Source organism: Hordeum vulgare, chromosome 5H (assembly GCF_904849725.1).
Source record: "Hordeum vulgare subsp. vulgare chromosome 5H, MorexV3_pseudomolecules_assembly, whole genome shotgun sequence".
Classification (NCBI taxonomy): domain Eukaryota; kingdom Viridiplantae; phylum Streptophyta; class Magnoliopsida; order Poales; family Poaceae; genus Hordeum; species Hordeum vulgare.
In genome coordinates, this window is record NC_058522.1 from 354,872,873 (window position 1) to 354,895,688 (window position 22,816).

Here is a 22,816-nt window from a genome sequence, read left to right on the forward strand (position 1 = left end):
GAGATGCATGATCTCATGATCTTAGGAATAGATACTTGACATGCATAAAGGAGTAGCAATAAACTTAATGATACGATCAAATGTTATGCTTACGGTTGGGTCTTGTTCATCACATCATTCTCTCAATGTTGTGATTCCATTATCAAATAACGACTCATGTCTATGGTTAGAAAACCTTAACCATCTTTGATCAACGAGCTAGTCTAGTAGAGGTTCACTAGGGATACGGTGTTGTCTATGTATCCACACATGTATCTCAGTTTGCAATCAATACAATTATATCATGGATAATACATGATTATCATGAACAAGGAAATATGACAATAACCTCTTCATTATTGCCTCTAGGGCATGTTTCCAACAGAACCTAGCTCGTTTGTGGCCGACCAGATCCAGGAGCTAGCTAGCTAGCTAGCTTGCTAGCTAGTCCGTGGCCGGATCCATCCATAGCTGGCCAAACGGGCCGGCCTAAACAGGCCAGCCCACGAGCATGCCGGCACGACACGACCTAAACGAGCCGCGCTAGACAAGTAGCCCGCCTCAGGCCGTGCCTGAGCCTGAAGGCTGGGCACGCCACCAACACGACACGACCCGTTTAAATTTTTAATATATATATATAGCTCAACAGATCAAAATCAACCTAAAAACAGTTCAAAATCGATCCAAAAATCGAAGTGAACATATCAACGGACCGGTCCGTATAACTCCTGTACCATGCAAATACGTGAAAGCTGCGTACGTGGACCGACACAAACCATCCGACTAATATTCATGCCTTGACGGACGTGTCATAAAGTGTCGGGCCGGTCCGTATGGCCCACATCTCCACCACTGAAGCACCCCGCGTCGTCAAGTTCCACCCTGTCGGAACAAGGCATCATCTCCTCTATCTCGCCGGTGCCGGCGACACGACGACCGCCTGACTACATCCGTGCCCCGCCGACATTTTGGCGTCTCCACCGCCGCCGTATCCCACGTCAGCACAAGGCGTGACCTCCACGCGCACCACCTGCTCGACCGCCGCGCCGTCACGGCTCATTGCGGCCAACACCTCTACTACTTCCGGGCCCTCAAGGGGGATCCATGCACCTCTCCCGCAAGTGGCACGCATCCGCGGCGACCTTGATGTTGTGCGCCTGCGATGAACGGACGCACCCGTGCTTTCTCCGACCTCGCGCTCCACCTGCTCGACGAAATGCCTACTCCGTGAAACCACTCCGCAGGCTCTGCCGTGCCAGACCTTTCGAGGCCGGAGCTTCGTTGCCCACAACCGCCGCACTGCTCAGGCAAGCTGGGGTGGACTAGGTAGACACTGGACTGTCTTCCTGACCTTGCCATGGTTTGGCTTGGCTTGGTAATTCCTAGAAAGCTGAAGTGGTATTAGCTAGCTTACCTGGAGCTGATGACTGCACGCCAACTTGGGATTTCCAAACTTGCCATCTGGTGCTCTTGTCAAACGGACTGGTCCAGGCTGTCTGGTTTGAAGAGTGGATGAGAAAAAGGGAACCACTAAAGAGAGGGACAAGTAGAGAGGGTCAGAGCCACACAAGCAAAATTATGCAATCTGCCCAGTGGTGCCTACAGGATGGAAAAGAATCAGACGTGTTAAATATCAGCAGATATATATGTGTTGTGCCAGAAGGCAACGTAGCATCATCATCTCCACAAGTACACAGGCCAAGCTAAGGCACCAAATTTACAGAAAATCAGTCAAGTCTTGGCTTTACTTTTACATATACCTCTGTTTGCTAATATTTTCATGCAAATATCAGAGTCCTGTCCTGGTTCTTTGCATGGGGATGGGTCAGCAAGCTGCAGAGCCAGCTAAGAAGAAACTTGACATGGAAATCAAGCTGCCCCTGTCTGGTATTGAGATTTTTCAGACTTTGCTTGATGCCATGGTGAGAAGGCGGTAGCAGGAACTTGTTACCTGCTCGGATCCAGAAAGACAAGTTTGTATCTGAAAAAAAAATGGAATGCTAAGTGATTGCTGAATTCAGCAGGTATAGAAGGATATATGTGGTATCCTAACATGTGGTGCTAGTTTTTCCAATTGAGTACAGTGGATAATTGAAAAAAGAAAAGAAGGGAAGTTGGTGGATCAGAACTGAACTTTTAGGAGCTTCAAAGGCCATGGGAGTAATATGTCCATTTGAGGAGTAGCTGGAAACAAAGTGTACATCGGAGATGTGCAACCTAGCAGGGTGAATAGACACGGAAGTGGTTTAAATCTGGAGTAATAGTCGGATATATGTATGGCTTCAAGCCTTGAAGGTCACGTAGCACTGCCTTCACCACAACTCGCAGGTCTCTACCATGGCCATGAAGCATGCTAAATATCAGTGAGCAATCCTCAGTCCTGACCTCGCATGTCTATGTAGCTTGTTAATATCTGCATAATCAGTTCTTCTTCTGGCAGTGATTTCGTTTCTTCTTTCATGTTGCCTCCATTGCTAGTTTTCCTGGGCTGAGCATGTCTCTTCATATTCTGTCTTTTAGGTTCTTATTTTCTTCTTCTGCTACTGTGCTACACCCAAGCAGGAGAGAACTGAAGATACTTTCATCGCCATCTTTCCTGTCCAGCACTAGTTCTGCTCCCATCTCTTTTTTACAGCAAGGTCATCTCCGATTGGTCCCATCTGCAGGCCCTACAGAACAAGTACTATTGCCACCTGATTCTCATTCGACAACTCCTAATGGCACCAGCAGTGATGGAAACAGAAACAAGGGAAGGAGAAGCAGGAGAAAGAGGAAGGAGACAGCAAAAGAAGAAAAGGAATGTGTACCATCTGCAGAAGAAGTGTCCATCAGAATAGCTGAGGCCTATGAAAGTGGTGACCCCCTTGGGCGAAAGGAGCTGGGCCGGTGTGTGATGCAATGGCTAAAGCTGGGCATGTGCTCAATGGCCTCCACATTTGCTTCCACGGAAGTGCAGAATGATGGAGCAGCATTCTCATTGGATGGGGGGTCATCTGAAGGCAGCCTGGAGTTTATGATTCTGGCACAGCCTTACCTCTCTGCCACTCCCATGCCCAAGGGACATGAAGCTCTCTGCCTCAAAGCCTCCACCCACTACCCCACCCTCTTTGACCACTTCCAACGTGAACTCCGAGAGGTCTTGTTGAAACACCAGAACCAGGGCCGTATTTCTGATTGGCGCTCCACGGAATCCTGGATGCTTCTGAAAAAATTAGCTAAGTCTGCCCAGCATCGGCAAGGTGCCCGCAAACCTAAAGTTCCTGCGATGCACAATCTCCTTGGCATAAGCCTCGACAAGACAAGGCTGATGCAGACCAAAATCGAAGACTTTGTCAAGAAAATGTCAGACCTTCTAAACATCGAGCGAGATGCAGAGCTGGAATTCACCCAGGAAGAGTTGAATGCCATCCCAACAACGGATGGTGCAGCAAAGCAGCCACTCAAGCCAGTCGAGTATTTGGTGAGTCATGGTCAGGCGGAACAAGAGCAGTGTGACACCGTTTGCAACTTGAATGTTATCAGTACCTCAACTGGTTAGTGTGCTTACTTCTTTTGTATGTTAGTTGGGTTAGTAAATGCAATTATACATCGTTAGGGGTATGATGTTTGTCACAACGTGTGTTCCTCTAATTGGTTAAGAATGTAGTAAGATATGCTTCTGAAGGTCCTTGTGTATTTAAGCAGGCATGTATACATAAATAATGTATATTCTTTTAGCTAAAAGTTCCTGATACTTGAAGTTGCTACATGATGTAAACAGTGAACAATTGATAAGACATGCTCATGGAGCTAAATATCTTATTGCGTGCAGGCTTGGGAGGCCTACGTTTGGTTCTGTTTAGAGTGGAAGGCACCCATAAACTGCCTCCATCAACACTGTCCCCTGGGGACATGGTTTGTGTGAGGACATGCAATAACCAGGGCGAGGTTGGCACTTCTTGTGTGCAAGGCTTTATACATAATCTTGGTGAGGATGGCTGCAGTATTACTGTTTCTTTGAAATCCCGGCCTGGTGATCCTACCTTCTCCAAGTTTTCTGGGAAAAGTGTGCGGATCGACAGGATACAAGCATTGGCTGATGGACTTACATACGAGGTGATGCAGTTTTGCTCATGCACCGGATATTATTCTGTTTTGAAGATAGTTTACCTTTCCTCGTGTTGGTGGCGCATCATACGCATGTAATTTCTTAACGCAGCTCCGAGTCACTTATATTTTGATGATATCCATTGAAGACATGTTCGGAAGTTTGCCATGTCCGTGCCTTTCCAGAGAAGTATCAATCTGAGTATCAACCTATTGTCTACTTAGCAGTAAACTGGCACACAGCACACCACCTTTGATAATTTATTATTAGCACAAGATTGCCCTTTTGAAATAAAATTTCATGATATTGAACATAATATGGAGCATAAAAATTCATAACTGGAAATGAATCCTTATTGGTATAAATCTATTCTTTGGTATGCAAAACTTAACCGCCAATCCTTGTAGGAATGGTGTATGTGATGGGAGTGCAAGTTAATTTAATTTCTATATTTTAATCCTATAAAACTATGTTGCTGTTTCAGCATCACTATTGTGATTCGAAGGAATTTCATAGGATTTGTATCCTTCGGAATTTTTCCTACATAGGTTGTTTGAACTCATACGATTGGAATCCTTAGGAAAGTTTCATAAGGATTGATTTGCACTCTATTTTGGAGGAAATTTTCCAACCACTCAAACCACTTGGTACAACCCTTTGTTTTTCCTGTGCCATCAACCACTTCTTCTGTTGTATCCAGGATCTTGAAAACCGGAATTTTAGCTCATTCATCTATGCTTATGATTTGGCAGCGCAATTGTGAAGCATTGATACTTCTGCAGAGAAAAGGTTTGCAGAAAACAAATGCTTCCATTGGGGTAGTAGCCACTCTGTTTGGGGACAAGGAAGACATGACGATGCTGGAGCAGAATAATCTGACTGATTGGGGTGAATCAGCAATACAGGACGCTGGTTTACTGAGGAAGCATAAGTATGACTTTGATGCCTCGCAGTCACAGGCTATTTCACTAGGCTTGAACAAGAAAAGGCCTGTCCTAGTTATCCAAGGGCCACCTGGTACAGGCAAGACTGGTTTGCTTAGTTATCTCATTGACTGTGCTGTCCAACAGGGTGAACGTGTTCTTGTAACAGCTCCAAGCAATGCAGCAGTTGATAACATGGTGGAGAAATTGTCAGGTACTGGGCTTAACATTGTACGAGTTGGAAATCCTGCTAGGATATCTCCATCCGTTTCATCAAGGTCCTTGGGAGAGCTTGTGAAGAGGAGGCTTGAAAAGTTCACACAAGAGTTTCAGAGAAAAAAATCTAACTTAAGAAAGGACCTAAAGCAATGTTTACAGGACGATTCTTTAGCTTCAGGAATACGACAACTACTGAAAAAACTTGGGAAAAACTTCAGAAAGAAGGAGAATGAAATAATCAAGGAGGTACTTTCAAATGCTGATGTTGTCCTATCAACTAATATAGGGGCAGCTGATCCACTTATCAAGGAAATTGGTTTTTTTGACCTCGTCATTATAGATGAAGCTGGACAAGCAATTGAACCCTCATGCTGGATCCCTATACTACGGGGAAAGCGATGCATTCTTGCTGGTGATCAACACCAGCTTGCACCTGTAATATTATCAAGGGAGGCCATGCAAGGTGGCCTAGGGATGTCTTTATTGGAAAGGGCTTCATCATTGCACGATGAACTACTGACTACAAAATTAACAATGCAATACAGAATGCATGAGTCAATAGCCAATTGGGCATCAAACGAGATGTATTTTGGGTTGCTCAAATCGTCACCATCCGTCGCTTCTCGCCTTCTTGTCGATTATCCATCTATCCAGGTATAGATACTCTGTTCCTCTTGCTATAAAACTATAACCAACTTTCTTACACATACCAAAGGTATGGATCACTATGCTTGTAGATGTTCTACCCCCACTATGTGCCATGGTGCAATTTGGCACCCTGATAGAAATTTCATAGTCATGTTTTGCACTGAATGTCCTTTTATTTTGAATCTCCTGACTGACCAAGCTGCTTGTGAACTGCCCGGAGGAGAATTCATCATACATTTTCACTTGTTCAAAATATACCGGAAATGTGTGTTGGCTGCAATTCTTCATGTTTGTTTCTATACATATGAGGGGGGCTGGTGCAAACTACTTCCAGTTAAGCATATGTAGTTTGAATTTGGATTTGAAATTTTGTGGGATTGTAACCATATATCTTGTCGATTCACAATTGTTTCCAGAAAAGTTTTAGAACTTTTTAGGGGTGCTACCGTTGGTAGTGCTACAAGCACAATGGGTGCTACTGAATTTTCAGAACTCTGTAGGAGTGCTACCGTGAATTAGTGGCACAGTAGCACCCATTGTGTTTCTAGCACTATAACTCCTCTCTATGTTTATTACACCATTTAGATTGCCTAATTCGTGCTAATATAAGTTCATGAAGAGGAAGCTATGTGGTTCCTATGCCTATGTCTATGGGTTGGTAGATGGTACTGCAAGGAGTATTTAGTCTAACGAGGTGCAAAGTAGTTTAAGACTGCTGGGAGAGTATATTATGGTAGCTGATGATGGTACTGTGCATGCGTTAGAATAGTACCCACATACTGTTCGCCAACTTGCTCAGTACTAGTTGCTCAGTACAAATAAGAACAGTTAGTTTCTTCATTAGCCAAGGCTGTTTATAAATTCTGTACAGATACGTCCCACGTATCAGAGAAAAAAAATTCTTAGATACAGATTGTTTATCGGGGGTCAATACCAGATCCTTGCAGAAGAATAGCAAGTACCCGTTACCAGTGAAGCAAAAATATGAACTGATCTTTTCTCTCCTGAAATTCTCATGTCCCAGTTTTTTCCTATCATTCTCATCTAAAATTTGAATCTCTCTATGCATGCTCTCTCGCTTATCGTCTACATGATTTTTATCCTCGTCCTGACATCATTTTCTGTCAAAGCAAAACATCATGGTTTTCTCTTCTGAGAAGACTTCAGACATCCTAACTCCTGTCCAACAATATGCCCGCTACCCAGACTATTCCGCCACCAGCAGCATCCATATCACCACCAGCATGCAATATTGTTCAGTCGGGCACACTAGAGATAAGATTAGTCAGTTTTTTTTTCGAGAAAACGCAAAAAGCCTTTGCGTTTCATTGCATTGAAAGGGGGGGGGGGAGAACATCCTCCTAAGAGGCCAGTACAGTGGTGTTACAAGTGAATCAATGGACGTCCCAGGAGGATGGCAGGGTGACTAAGCCCTTTGGCTCCTGCCTTAGCCCAATTCCTGGACTCGTCCTTGATCGCAGCGTCTAGCTCGACTAAGGATGGGGTTACATGGTCGAATACACACGCGTTTCTATGCTTCCAGATCATCCAAGGAACCAGGAGCGCTACGGAGGCCAACGCTTTGCGGAACAGGGGGGGCGTAGCATCGCGAGCCCGCAGCCACCAGTCGTGGAGCGTGGCGTCCTGGTCAGGCACCGGAGTCAGGAGACGCAGCCAGGACATGATGCCGTGCCAGGTCTGCTTCGCGAATGGGCATGCGAGCAGCAGGTGTTGCATGGATTCCGGCTCTTGATCGCACAAGAGGCACCGAGGGTGGTGTGTGAGGCCATGGCGGGCGAGGCGCTCCGCAGTCCAGCAACGGTCCTGGTTGGCGAGCCAGTGGAAGAATCTGACCTTCGGCGGGCCCCAGCTCTTCCATATCAGCTTCCAAGAGCGGCAAGTGATAGATCCGTGGAAGGTGGCCTGGTAGCATGACCTAGCTGTGTAGCTGCCGTTGGCCGTCCATTTCCAGGTCAGCTTGTCTGGCTCATGGGAAAGGGTGGCGCGAGACACCAGCATCCAGAGTTGGAGGTACTGCCCAATCTCCTGGAGGCCAAGGATGCCGCGGATGTCCCGCGCCCAAGCATTGCCGAGAACGCCCTCCGCCACTGTCCGGGAATTCCTGCGATTTTTGAGGATGCACATGTACAGCGCGGGCGCGTGCTCGCGGATGGAGAGGCCGAGAAGCCATCGGTCCTCCCAAAAGAGCGTTGTGGTTCCGTCCCCGAGCTGCATGGTGGTGGAGGCGTGGAAAAGGCCGTGCTCCTCGGGGGTGAACTGCATGTCCAAGCCATGCCAAGCACGACCAGTGTCTGTCCGCGAGAGCCATAACCATCTGAGCCGAAGAGCGAGCCCCGTGCGCTCGAGGTCTCGGACTCCCAAGCCACCAAACTCGATCGGCCGGCATACCCGGCGCCAGTTCACGTGGCAGTGCCCTCCGTGGGCTGCCTGGCGTCCTGCCCAGAGGAACCCACGCTGAATCTTCTCGAGCTGCTTCAGAGTTTTCTTCGGGGGGGCGAGGGCGAGCATTTGGTGCGTGGGGATGGCGCTTAACACCGATTTGACGAGCGCCAGTCGCCCAGCCTTGTTCATGAGCCACGCCTTCCACATCGGGAGGCGGCCTGCCACCTTGTCGACGAGTGGTTGCATCTGGGCCGCGGAGAGGCGGCGTGTGGAGAGGGGGATGCCCAGGTATGAGATGGGCAGGTCCGCCGTCCCAGGGTCTCCAGCACTGTGGCAGTCGTCTCGTCCCCATGCAATGCCGTGGCAGAGCTCTTCCCGTAGTTCACATGCAGGCCAGAGGCGGCACCGAAGACTCCTAAGATGCCCTTCACGGCCCTGACCTCGTTGGTCGTGGCGTGACAGAACAACATCACATCATCGGCGTATAGCGAGATGGCCGGAACAGCTCGACGGGGGTGGAGGCTCCGGAGGATGCCGGTCTGGAGCGCTCGTTGCATGAGGCGACTGAGGGTGTCGACGGCCAGGACGAATAGCTGCGGAGACGTCGAGTCACCTTGGCGCAGCCCGCGGCGGTGCCATATCGGGGGCCCAGGCACTCCGTTGAGAAGGACCCGGGTGCTGGCCGAGGATAGTAGAATGGCCAGCCACTCCCGGAACCTTGCTCCGAACCCATATTGGCGTAGGGTCTCGAAGAGGAAGGGCTAGGATATGGAGTCGAAAGCCCGGGTGAGGTCGAGCTTGATCATGATTCTCGGAGCTCCCAATTGATGCAGCAGCTTTAGAGATTGCCGGACTAGGATGAAGTTGTCGTGGAGGGTGCGCCCGGCAATGAATGCATTCTGATATCGGCTCACCAGGGAATCAAGCTTCGGAGCCAAGCGCAAGGATAGGACCTTCGCGAAGAGCTTCGCCACGATATGTATCAGGCATATCGGCCGATAGTCATTCAGCCTGTGAGCGTCGGCGCGCTTCGGCAGTAAGGTGAGCAGCGCTTGGTTGAGCCTGTGGAATCCACGCCCTCTCAGCGCGTATAGCAACTCGAAAACCTCAAGGATGTCGTGCTTGATGATGGACCAGCAAGCGCGCAGGAACTCCGCGGTGAAGCCGTCCGGTCCTGGCGCCTTGTGCGCGGGCATGCGCCTCACAGCCTCCCAAATCTCCTCTGGGCTAAAGGGCGCCTCGAGGCTCGATAGGTCAGCGGGCGCAATGAGGTGCTAGAGGTCTAGCGTGTGTGCTCGGTCGGTCGCAGTGCCGAGCAGCCCGTCGAAGTGATCATATGCTGCCTGGGCCATCTCGCCGTGCTCGACTAGGGTCTGCCCATCCACAAGCAGGCTGTGCACACGGTTCTTCTGACGACGGTATGTGCATTGCCGATGGAAGAAGCTCGTGTTCGCGTCGCCGTCCTTGAGCGAGGCGAGGCGGGCACGCTGCCGGGCGATCGTGCGCTCAAGCGAGGCCAAGCCAAGGTAGGACATCTTGAGCTGCTTGCGCAACCAATCTTCCGGGGGCGTGAGGGTGCGCGTCTCCATGGCCTGGTCAAAGCACAGGATGAGCTCGCGGGAGACGGCGAGCTTGTCCCTGATGTTGCCCGTGGATTTGGCGCTCTAGCTCGTGAGGGCGCGGCCCGTGGCCTGCAAGCGCCCGACAAGCCGCCTGAAGGGGTCAGTGTCCGACACAGAGCTCCAGGCTGCAGCCACCGTGTCATGGAAGCCGTCTAAGCGCATCCAGAACTCCTCAAAGTGGAAGCGCCTATGAGCCGAGGGCATGGGCGAGCAGTCGAGGAGCATGGGACAGTGGTCGGAGACGACGGATGCCAGGCAGCGAAGGTGGCACTCGCCATGGCAATCCTCCCAGTCCGCGGTGCAGAGCACCCGGTCAAGGCGCACGAGCGTAGGAGGAGACTGCTCATTGGACCACGTGAAGCGGCGTCCGTTGAGATACACCTCCTTAAGGGCGAGGTCGTTGATCACGCGGCGGAATCTGCCCATCATGCGATGGTTCACGTTGCTCGTGCTCTTGTCCGAGGCGTGGCATATCAAGTTAAAATCTCCGCACAACATCCATGGTCCTGGGCTGGTGGCGCGTATGTCGCGCAGCTCCTGCAGGAACGCCAGTTTGTCCTGGTCACTCCGGGTCCATAAACCGTGGTGAGCCACCAGGGGTTGCCACCGGGCACACACACCTTCGCGGTCAATGCGTGCTGCGTGAACTGGAGGTCGGAGATCGTGACGACCCTGGTGTTCCAAGCGAGGAGGATGCCGCCGCGCGTGCCATCAGCCGGGAGATAGGTGGACCCATCAAATTCAGACCCCAACGTGTCCAACACAACAAACGACGAGATCAAGGCCATCTTTGTTTCTTGGAGGCATACAATGGACGCACGAGTTACAGAGCAGCGAACGGATAGCGCAGCGCCGAGCGCGCGAGTTAAGGCCTCTAACATTCCATACAACGATTTTCAAGCCGTAATCCATGGGCAAGGGATCGACGACGCTAGCGTGCGCAGGCGGCAGCGTTTGGTGCAGCAGACAGGCATTCTGGGATCACCCTGTCCACGAGGGAGGCCATGGCCTGCAGCACGGGCAGCTGGATCGACGCAGCGAACAGGTCGTCGTAGGCCTTCATCTCGGCTGCGGAGATGTGCTGGTTGATGCCGACTATGCCGAGGGTGCGCAGAATCTGAACTTGGGCCCGCCTCTCGGTCCTGGGCGGCGCTGCAGTGGCCGCAAGAGGAGCCGCAGATCGTCCTCGCCGGGGGCTGAAGTTCAGAGGCGGCCGCGGGCGTTTCCCAGGAGACGGCAGGGTGGCGTTGAGCTGCTTAGTGGCGGCTGCCAGAAACTGTCCCAGGGTCCAGGAGGAGGGGCATGTAGCTGTCCGGCTGCGTGGCCGTCGCATAGTGATGGGGGGAGGCGAATCTGCTCGTGGTCGTCGCGCGGGGGGCTGCAACCGAGGCGCCTTCGGGCCGCTGTGCGTGGGCCATTGCAAAAGGCGAATCTGCCGGGGGCTGGGGTGGCAACTGGCCTCGCCAGGCGCTGCGCGGGGGGGGGGGGGGGGGGGGCAGTAGGGTGGGCCTCTTGCGCTGCTGGCGCGGGGAGGGTGCGCGCGGCCGGGGGCGCCTCTGCAGCGTGCTGATCGCTGGCCAGGGGCCCAGGGGCCAGGGCCGGTTCGGCGGCATCTGCGTCCTTGATTCCCGCACATGCAAAAGCAGTTTCCGCGCATGACCGCGGCGCCTGATCCGATGCATCATGCAGGCCCCTCGCCGCAGGGGTGGGCGTAGCGCCGCTTTGCCCCGACCAGGCGGCAGGCGAGACTGGCAGGGTGGGGCCGCCTGGTTGCGAATCTGGGACCTGACTGGCGAGCGCAAGCTCAGCCGAAGCCAAAGTGGCCCCATTCGCATCTTGGTCCGGCGCGGGAAGAGCACAGGGGCGCGCGGTCCCGGGCGTATCCGCCTCGGCAGTGGTGGGGCTGCTGGGATTTGAAACGACAGTGATCGTGTGGGCTTCGACAGCCAACCGCTGCACGCCAGCTGTCTCTGGGCTTGTCCTTACTGGCCCCAAAGCAGAGACCGGCTTGTCCTGGCCCGAAGGTGTGTGCGCGCGGGCCCCTGGGGAAGCTCCATTTTGCAGGGTGGTCACGCGGTCGGGAGGCCCTTTGTTGACGCGGTGACGCATCGCGGTGGGCCCCTGTGGCCTTGGCCAGGCCAGTATGCCCAGCCTGGCCGTGCGGGCACCTTTCGGCGGCGCCGCCGCGCTGGGCCAGGAGGCCGCCGTGGCAGTGCCATCGGCATGGCCAGGCCGGCGCATCGATGGCCATGCCGTCCGCGCGCCCAGACGGGATCTCGTCGGAGCGCCTGCGCTTGCGGCCGCGGCGGCGCGCGCGCCCTGGTGCTGGCCCCTGGTCGTGTCCCGGACCGCGTCCACCGCCCTCGCCAGCGCCGTCCCCGTTCGAGTCTCCGGCAGCCTGGTGGCCGTCTGGTGCGTCCCTGATCCGCGCCGCCGTGGTGAGCTCGATCGAGATGGGGTAAGACAAAGACCGGACGGAGGGGGGGTCCGAGGGCACCCGGGCAGGCAACTGATCGACGATGACCAGCACCGCGGCGCGCCGGATGTCAACGGGGTCATGCGCGCGGCCGGTGAGACGGAAGAAGGCGAGGTCGTCGCGCGAACGCGTGCGAGGGTGCAACCTCTCCACCCAGCAGCTCGTGCCCAGCAGGTGCTCGGCCGTGGCGAGATGCCACGCGTGGGCGGGGATGCCACGGAGCTCGAGCTCCACGCGGTACCCCAGGCCGTCGGCGTTGGCGTGCGCCAGTTTGCACCATGGCCGCAAGGAGAGCGAGAACCGGGGCGAGCAGAGGAGGTGCTCGCCGTGAAGCCGGCGCATGGTGGCCATGGAGGAGAAGAGGACGAGGAAGTCCTCTGGATGGTGCATGTGAACTGTGAAATCGCCCTCGGCAAGCTCCAGCGAGCTCAGCAGCAGCTCGGTCACCTCGGCCGGGGATACCCGCGGCCTGATGCCCGTGATGGTGGCCACCATTGCGCGAGCGAGGACGAGCTCGGCGTCGTCCATCTCCGCCGTCTGCGCGATGATAACCCGCGTGGGGCCATCACATGGCGTCGGGGCGGCCGGGGCCGGAGGGGGTGGGGGCGGCGGCGGGGGAGCGATGCGGGGGCGCGCCGCTGGGAGGGGGCCTCTTGCGTCGGCGACGGCCCCGCGAGGAGGGGGAGGCGATGCGTGCTCAGCCGTGCGCGAGGGCCGTCGCGGTGCGTCCGTGGTGCGCCGGGATGCGTCGGCGGCGCGGTGTCCGCCGCAGGCGCGGAAGGCGTGGCCGAAGACGAGGCAGCGTCGGCACCGGACATCATTAGGGCAGTCGCGCACGTGGTGCCGGGGGTCGAGGCAGCGGAAGCATAGGCCGGTGGCCTCCTCCGGGGTCGGGCTGCGACGATGCGGCGGAGATGCCGGGCTGGCCGGGGCATCGTGGCGTGGTCGACGGTGGTGATGCCTGCGCCGGGCCTGCTGAACCCTTCCGCATCAAGCACCGGTCCACCCGTCGCGCGGTGCACCTCCGAGCGTGGCCCAAGGCGGTCCTGGACCGCCGGCCGGGTGGTGGGCGCAGCAATAAGATTAGTCAGTTCTCTTGTTAATTGGTTTATTTCCTTAGACATATTACATGTGTTTCATTAGTGATATAGCTTATTTATCAGAGGTCAAGTTTTCATTATAATAGGGGATATCATGTATCCGTTATTAAGGAAGCAAGGGTCTTAGACTTTTTTCTCCAAAATCTCCGAAAATGCCAGAGCTATAGTCCGAAAAGACCAAACCTAAACGCCCTCCCTAGTTCCTATTACGAGATTCATTTGGAATTATTGGTGAACTAGATACTTTTGCAGTTATTATTTGACTTCATATTTTAATAGACGCTTAAACTCTTGAACCAAAATTATCTTGCAAGTGGTGGAAAATTATCATTTTCTTTCTTTCAGGAAACTTGGATAACTCGGTGTGCCTTGCTTTTACTTGACACCCGAATGCCATATGGAAGTCTAAATATTGACTGTGAGGAGAATTTAGACCTTGCTGGAACAGGCTCATTTTATAACAGTGGCGAGGCAGATATAGTTGCACAGCATGTAGTCAATCTTGTACTATGTGGTATGTCTCAGTATATCTTCTTTAATATATACTGCTGCTATATTTACATTGTTTGTATATTAGTTGCCATTGTATTTGCTCCTAAGAGGTAAGATGCTATGACCTCATCTTTGCAGCTGATATGAAATCCTTAATATTTTGGCTGCTCTTGGGTGAGGGATATAATTGACCTTTGTCACTTTAGTGTTCTTAGGATAAACATAAGGCCATAGACTTCATTTTGAAGGGTATGATCCTCTGTTTATATAGAAGTAGTTAGCGCCATTGAAATATACTAGTGGTTGGGGCCTGCCATTGCAGGCCGCTTGAGAGGAAACTGTCTGCGCGTTTCTCCATCTTAAAGAAAAAAAGGGAAAAACCTTACCTTCGTCTCAAAACTTTTAAAAACTTTCTCGCGTCACATCGACTTCACATCCATCTCAAAACAAACCTAAAAAAACTTTTCTCAAAAAGAAAAGGAAAAAAAACATCTCACTTCCATCTTTCAAAAATAATCTCCAATTTTTTTTCAAAAACTTTCTCATCACGGCCACCTAGCATGCACCATGTGGCATAGCTGGCTGGCCACTCTTTGACTCTGCCTTCATGGGTTTGATTGCCCGCTCTTCACCACCATTGTTGTCCTATTGGTTGGTCCATGAAACTTAATATGGTGTCAGAGCTCAGAGGTCTTGGATCAAGTGTCATCTTTCCCTATTTAAATAAAAAGCTGCTTGCCCTATTTCTGTCTACTTTTAGGCCTTATCAAGCCAGCCACACATGAGAGGCGTGGTTGAAGTATATGTTGATTGTTCAACTTTCTCCATCAATTCAACCTTCTGGTTCTACTAGTTGGTGCATGGAACTTAATATGATGTCAGAATCAAGGCAGAGGTCTTTGGTAGCTGGCTCGGCTCTCTAGTTTAAGACTTCCCCTCCCTCAGCGCCTCCTTCTCTTGTTGTACACTTCTGCTCTCTCTTTGCACATTCTTTTCTCCTTGAACTTTTGTTTCTTTTTTATATGTTATTGATTTACTATCTGGGCCTCGCCTACAGTTTTCCGGTCAAAAAACAAACGAGGAAAGAAGTTTTAGGTTCAAGTCTCAGCTTTTGCCATTTAAATAAAATAATTGCTTCCCCTCTTTTTGTCCACATTTAGGCCTTATCAAGCCACACACGAAACGGGGTGTTGAATCATATGTAAACTGCCGAACGTTATCCATCAGTTTGAACTTTTAGTTCTACTGGTTGGTACATGAAACTTAATGTGTTGAAATGTATGTGGATTGCCCAATCCTCTCCATCAGTTCAAACTTATATGGTATCAGAGCCAAGCGGCTTTGGGTTGAAATCTCGATTTTCACAATTTAAATAGATATTTTGCTAACCCCCTTTCTACCCACGTTTAGGCCTTATAGAGCCACGTGTGAGAGGGGGTGTTGAAGTAACTTTCTTCACGAGTTCAAATTTGTAATTCTACCGGTTGGTGCGTGAAACTTAATATAGTATGAGAGCCAAGAGGTCTTGTGTTCAAGTCTTTCTTATTTAAGAGAAAAATACAAGACCAACGATGGAGGGGCCCGATGGTATTTTAATTAAGAAAGTTGTGGGACACTGAATTCAGTCCGGTAAATAATCAAGATGATATTTGCCCACAATATTTAAACCCGGTTATGTGTAGAGACGCTATAGCGCTCTTGCCACTAGGCCAAGAGCCTATCCAAGCCTTCGACAATTTGAATAAAAATTGCTTGCCATCTTTCTGTTCACGTCTGGGCCTTATTGAGCTATGCATGACAGGCAGTGGCAGTGCCAGGAATCCAATCTTTTGTGGTCAATTGACCGTTGTGTAGTCAAATGAATGCATTTTACACAAAAAATTAGCATAATTTCTGCTTGCTGTATGTTGTCTTTGCAAAAAACTATGTAGTCAATTGACTACCCAGCTGATGTGTGGCTTCGCCACTGATGACAGGGGGGTGTTGAAGTATATATGTGGATGTCCAACCTCTTAGTCAGTTCAGACTTTTGGTTCTACTGGTTGGTGCATTAAACTTAATAATTCTCTAAGAAGAGTATCTAACAAAAAAATTCAATGGAATGGTAGCCAAATAATGTCGCAACATCCAAATAATTCCTTCATCTAACAATATCTTATCCTATTCAGCTAATTATAAGTATAGCAATGCAATACAACCATCTAAAGCCCACAAGTTACACTGCCATGGTTACTATTCAGGGCATCCAAATGGCACGTGCAAAGTACTTTTTAGACGAATACCTCTCTCCTTTGCGACAGCTCATCCTCATGCTTTTCTGGCAGCTAATTGCCCCTCGATTGGAGGGCATGAGGACTTGAGAGATGGTTGACGACTATGGGCAGCCATTAGCATGGCTTGACATTGTTGAAGCTGGTGGTGGTGGGGGAGACCAGCATGTGGAAGTAGCAAATGCCTCTCTGTCACATGGTGCCACATAGATGGGGCAAAACATAAGAGCATCTCTAAAAGACCCCTTAAAGCCACGAACCTTAAACCACGGATAAGGGCCGAGAAAAACGCAGTTTAAAGGCCGAATTCGGCTGCGACCGAACAAAGCCCGCAAACCCGAGTGATAAAAGAGAATATCCGGGCTCTGCTCCGTGCGCTGCTGATTTAGGCCCTCAAACCGTAAAACCACACAAAGCAGTTGGTCGCGATTTTGACAAATAAAACTCAAATTCCGAGAATTCAAACACAGTTTTGGCGACATTTAAACATAGTTTCCGCGCCACAACTCAAAAGACATCGCATCCATCATCACTCATCCATCATCATCATCACAAGATGAAATCTTTACCGCCACCATTGCCACCACCACTTGCCGAACCACCTTGCTCACCGAACCTTGGCACCGCATGGCTTCTTCCGTCTAGCCTCCCCCTCTCCGAGATCTCCAACCTTGCTATGTCATGCCATTTTTTGGTGAGCTCATCCATGTCATTTCGATTCATCATCATGATCTTGTTCTCCTCTTGAAGGAGCTTGGCCATGGCTTTGTTCTCCTCGGCCATGGCTCTTCTCTCAATGGCGGCCTTGCGCATGTCTCCTCCTTGAGTAGTTGCCACTTCTCTTGCTTCTCTTGAGCCTTCTTCTCGGCCAACTCCTTCTTTGCCTCCAATGTTTTGATCACCAATGCCTGATTGGACTTGACCATGTGATCTATCTTGTTCCGCAAGCTTGATGCCTACGCTTCCCTCTTGATCTTGTCCTTGGCATTCTTGTTTCCATCGAGCTTGTTCTTGTTTCTTGGGCCATCATCATCTTCATCATCATCATCCAACTTGGTGAGTGGACCTCTCTTCGGTGGGGATTCTTTGTCAATCAACTTCCACTTCTCGCTATTTTCAAGCAATTCCCAGCAATGCTCTAGTGTATTTGCCTTTAAACCGCGTTTTTCTCGGCCCTTATCTCTTAAGCAAGATCTCTCCAGGCCGTCTCTCCAGGCCTCCCAATCTCCTCCACCTCATCTTCTTCCTCACCGTGACTATGCACACCATCATCCATCTCATTGTAGCCGTAATCACCGGTCGGAGCTTGATCAATGTCGATGGCATTGTCGTCCAACATGTGCACAAACTCGGCAGTCGCATCATGCAGATCGGCGCTACAATTTTGCTCCTCAAGTCACGTAAAATCACAATGGCGAAAAATAAAAACAACTACAAGAAAATCAAAGATTCATACCTTGCGCCCATTCCGTCAAACACCTCGGGGCGGCGGTAGCAGCGTCGTTGGGCGTCCTCGGGGGAGCTCTTGGGGCGGCGATCGGAGGAGGTGGTGGCACGGTGCTTGCATGACCTTTTGTGGCCGCCTTCTTGCGTTTCACCCCCGCCACCTTGCACATCTTCACTGGCGGCGTGGGAACGGCCTGCTTCGGATTTGCAGCGACGGCGGGCGGGCGTGCCTTCTCGGCGGCAGCTGCGGGAGCCTCGCTCTGGACGACGATGTTGCCCTGGCGCTTGCGGGGATGGGCGGTGGAGGCTTGAATGGCAATGGGCGTGACACGGCCGGCGACGAGATCTGCTTGAGGGGTTGGCGTGTCCATGACTGCCACGGTGCCGGGCACCGGCTAGGAGGCGCTACAGAGCCGGGGATGGTGGTCTGGAGCGGTCGGAGGAAGAACAATGGCGGTGGACGGAAGGGAGAGCAGGAACTGCCGTGCGGAAATGTCCCTCTCGCCAAATCTCGCTAGCAACAGGGGTCACCCTCGGGTCGGCCTCCCACCCGTGTTTCAAAGGGTTGAGGGAAAGAATTTGGCACGCCCCACAAAATTTTTGAAGGCCCGCGGTCCGGTACAGTTTCTGTTCGGGCCACTTTTTTTATGCAAAACTGTAAACGGGCGGTTATTTTGCGGGTCGGCACGATATAAGGGGTCTGCTAGAGATGCTCTAACAATGTTGTGGCTCGACCAGGGGTACTTATCTGAAGCCACACCTCAGATGGAATGGTTCTTGATCCCAGAGATGCTTAACAATTCCTGGAGTCCACAGAGATGCTTAACAATTCCGCGAATCCACAACAACCTTCTTCTTCATCGGTGGTGAGCAAGGTGTTGGTGGTGGTGGAGGCACAGCCATAACAATGATGGCATGACCACTCTCGCTGTCTCGCTGTCTCGCTGCCCTTCCTTTAGTGCTAACACTGCAATATTCTCCAATCATCCAATGTGGTTTAGAAGCTGGCATGGCGGAGATGGCTTCCAATATAAACCTAAGGCTCTTACCATGAGATTGATCTCACTTTGCTGCTTCTCTAACTTCAATAATGCAGTTTGCATGCTCAAGAAAGCAAACATTGTGCTTCACAGGTTACTAGATAATTCCTGTTCACGTTGAGTAGTTTGTGTCCTCTAGTTATGGATGAAGTGTAGAACCCTTGTGTCTAAGGGCCCCGAACAAATAAGGCCACTTTATTGCTATTTAGTTTATTGGTTACATCCTGAACCAACAGAATCCCTTCGGTTGATTTGCATGCCAAGGGTAAATTGATCTTTTGGCTGAAGTTAATCTTCATCAGGGTAGCTTATCATACCTCCTCTGTCTAATGGTGTACTTAGGAGCCATAATTTTGTTAGTTTTGGCCTCCCACTCCAGACGCTGCCATGTAAACCAGTGCAGCAGAAGTAGAAGCCATGGTGTTGTAGCTTGGATACCAAGTGTTATAAACATTAGTTCATAATGCCAATGCATGAAGGCCTGACAGGTGCAGGGATTGTGACATTTAGATGTGAGAGAGACTGATTAATTATTCTTGCCTAATAAAGGTACTGCTCCCTTCAGTTCCATAAATGTTGTCCTTTTGGACATTCGAACACTCTGGAACGAAACTTTGGCAGATAATTTTTTCCTATGTCCAAAACAATTGTTTGTTGGGAACCAAAGGAAATAAACGAGGTTAACCATTAACAATATTATCTGGCAACAAAAATCTACTCAAGTCCTGCCAATTTTGTTTCAATATATCTGTCATAATGCAAACACGCTAGCTCACATCCTTGGTATTTGTCTTTTAGTGGTGCATATTAGCCTATTTTCTTTATACATTCACTGCAAGGTGCACATAACTTGGCCTTAGACGAGGCCTTCCTTTCTTATCCACCGAACCATTTGATTTGAACTACGCCTGAGTCTTGCTCTTCATAACTGCTGAAACCAATCTTTGCAGGGGTCTCTCCAACTTCCATTGCTGTTCAGTCGCCTTACATTGCTCAGGTACAACTTTTAAGAGATAGACTAGAAGAATATCCAGAGGCTTTGGGTGTTGAGGTGTCAACCATAGATAGCTTCCAGGGAAGGGAGGCAGATGCGGTGGTCATATCGATGGTAAGAACAACAGTTTTGTGATGTTCTCTTTCTCATTTGTTGAAGTGACAAATGTTTGCTCTTGAGCTGCATAAATCATACTCCCTTCGTTTGGAATTACTTGTCATAGAACTGGATGTATCTAGATGTATTTTAGTTCTAGATACATCCATTTCTTTCCGTTTTAACGACAAGTAATTCCGGACGGAGGGAGTATGTAAATAAAGTAACAGGACTTTCCTTTTCTTCTTATCCCCACCTGACAATCTATATCGAAGGCTGAAATTGAATGACGTTTGTTTCTCAATCCTGGTAGGTTCGGTCAAACTCCTTGGGAGCGGTAGGGTTCCTTGGCGATAACAGGCGCATGAACGTGGCCATTACCAGGGCACGGAGGCATGTCGCACTTGTGTGCGATAGTTCTACGATTTGCAACAATGAGTTCCTGGCCAGGCTCCTTCGCCATATCCGTCAGCATGGCCAAGTAAGGCATGTTGAACCTGGTTCCTACGGTGGCGATTATGGCCTTGGCTTCAGCCCACCTGCCTTGCCTTCCATCAGTTAGTGCTCCGTTCACTCGGCAACAAATCGGCAATCCTAAAGTGTTCTGTTTCTCCATGCATGTATGTCACTGCAGTTCTTGAGTGGTAAAACTAGGAGGTCCATCATGTACTACGGTTCTGAGGGCTGGTACTTTTGGGGTATCTGAGATGGCTCGATTGGCTGTCCTGAATGAACTGTGTGGCAGACCAAGTTGTTTATCATGCGGTTTTTGCGTTTAGCAGCAAAAACCGTTAACTGTCCTGGGTTTATGTAACATATGATACTCCCTCCGTTCCAAAATAAGTGTCACAAATTCAATACTAAATTAGTATAAATTTTGTACTAGATCAACGGCATTTATTTTAAGATGGAGGGAGTAGTACTTACCTGACGATGGTGGAATATTATCGAGTATTGCACACTGGATTACTTGATTATTACAGAGATGTACAGTAACTTAAAATCTCACGATTATGGTCTAGTTCTTTTGGCAGAATCCGACGATTAATCCGCACCCTCCCAGCTTCTCCTAAGAATTCGGGCCTCCGGAATCTCCCACAATCTGAACTGACCCTATGTTATGAGTAGACTAGGAGGTTAGAGCATCTACAGCCGGACCCTTCAAACCCGTCTCAAATGTTCGGGCAGCCCGTTCGATCACTGTCCGGTCATAAAAATCGATCCAGCCGGACCCCTCATATCCATCTCAAACGCTCGGACTGACCGACATGCCTCATATCTATCTCGAATATGAGGACGATAGACGCGCCCGGGCACGTCTGGTCAATCCGCCACGTAGGTTACGACCTCATCCCTGACCATTTTTTCTCTTTCTTTATTCATTCTTTTCTTTCTCTTTCTTCTTCTCCACCAATCACGTGCAAGTGACCGGACATATGAGGAAAAATATGAGAAGTGCGGTTGCATAGATGAAAAAGTAGGGCTCAAAATGGACACGCACGGTCACTGGCCGAACGCATCTGCGGACGTTTGAGGGGTCGAATTTGCAAGTTGCGGTTGTAGATGCTCTTACAACAGTATATTAGAGTGGAGCAGCATGAAGAAGCTAAGGAGGTGTTCGGTTACCTGCACGCTTTTTGCGTTTTCAGGTTTGCCTTAGTTCGGGCTTGTCTAAGGGGTGTTTGGTAGTCGTTCTGCGTGAGACTCGTCCGTGGAGCCTAGTTCAACAAGGCTTGGCTGAGAAAAAGCGGAGAGAAAACTAATATCTGCATCTAGTTTGGTTGCCTCCATTCCCTCCAGGCTGCATCGGTGTAACAAAAGGTATAGTATTTGATTGCCCGCTTGTGTACGCGCAAACATAAGACAAGGTGTTTGGTTGCATGCAACGCTTGTTGTCTAGTAACCTCTTCGACGTGATGGTGAGGTTACCAGCTCACATCGGCGTCACGAATAACACACACAACATAAACAAATCAGCTCAAGATAGTAGCAAGCAGTTTAAGTGTCATACATAAACAAAATAGTTTGAAAGGAAAGTAGTACGATATTAAATCAAAGCCGTTGGAGCATATAAGGATGTCCTAGACGTTCATGACAAAGGTTTTGTCGTGCCTCCCTCACTTGGTCACCACTTCAAGGCCGTCGTTGTTGAAGACGACGACCTTGAGTGTGTCAGGGGTCAGCAACTTGAAGGTCGCCATGTAGCTAATCTTGATTTGATGGACGACGGAGATGGTGGCCCAACCCTGATCGAGGGTGACCATGTCGTTCAACAGCCGGACAATGACCCTTGAGCAGTCGATGTTCGTCTTGAGCTTGAACTCCTGCGGCATAGACGGGAAGTGTTTCGTGAAGTCGATGGGCATTGGTATGGTGATACGGGGCCAAGCCCTCAGTGTCGATTTTTTTTCACACTTGGAGGGGAAAAGGAGAGAAATTAAGCAAACACTCAAGACAGTGTACGATCGCACATCCGCTGAAACCATGAAACACAAGAGGATACACAGATTCGAGTTCAACACATGATACAAGTAAAGATGATAGTTCTTCCCACTCAAAGAGACGGGGCCCTGAATCCTTAGAAGATCTTCCCTATGATAGGGGCCTTGACATCCACTTGGATCTACTCACATAGAGGGCCTCTCCATGTAGAAGGAGGAAGTGGAAGGAGCAATGCTCAACTAACTCAAGAGCTAAACATATGCTAACCCTAATTCGTCCAAGAGTAAGGTAATTATAGTCTAGGGCAAGAGAGAGAGGGGGGTAGATGAGCCATGGCCCGAGTGCCTGCACACTGATATGCTTCAGACGTCCGGAAGTTACCACTCATCCGGTGGATCGTGAAGGACCGGTCGTCCGGAGCGGGCTGAACTTCCGATGATTCGGCTCGGGTGCGGGAACGCCGGATTTCCGAAGGCTGTCGGTCGTCTGGTGGCACGGTCGTCCGGAAGGCCTCGGTCTTCCATCGATCCATTGTTGAACTAGAGGCACTGGGTTTTCGAAGGCGAGCAGACGAACGAT

General features: G+C 50.4%; 1 protein-coding gene across 3 annotated transcripts; it reads left to right on the forward strand.

Moving 5' to 3' along the window:
* The first annotated feature begins 705 nt into the window (after window positions 1-705).
* On the forward strand, window positions 706-20,791 carry LOC123395300 (DNA-binding protein SMUBP-2-like). 3 transcript variants are annotated; one of them, XM_045090282.1, is made up of 7 exons: window positions 706-2,342; window positions 2,542-3,512; window positions 3,791-4,074; window positions 4,819-5,862; window positions 13,803-13,971; window positions 19,656-19,813; window positions 20,109-20,791. In XM_045090282.1, the coding sequence occupies exons 1-7, from the start codon at window positions 2,317-2,319 to the stop codon at window positions 20,355-20,357; spliced, it is 2,901 nt and encodes a 966-aa protein (XP_044946217.1). In that variant the 5' UTR covers window positions 706-2,316; the 3' UTR covers window positions 20,358-20,791. The 3 variants fall into 3 exon arrangements, with proteins under 3 accessions (XP_044946217.1, XP_044946218.1, XP_044946216.1); XM_045090283.1 differs by having other exon boundaries at window positions 2,646-3,512; XM_045090281.1 differs by having other exon boundaries at window positions 708-2,342; window positions 2,500-3,512.
* The last annotated feature ends 2,025 nt before the right edge of the window (window positions 20,792-22,816 follow it).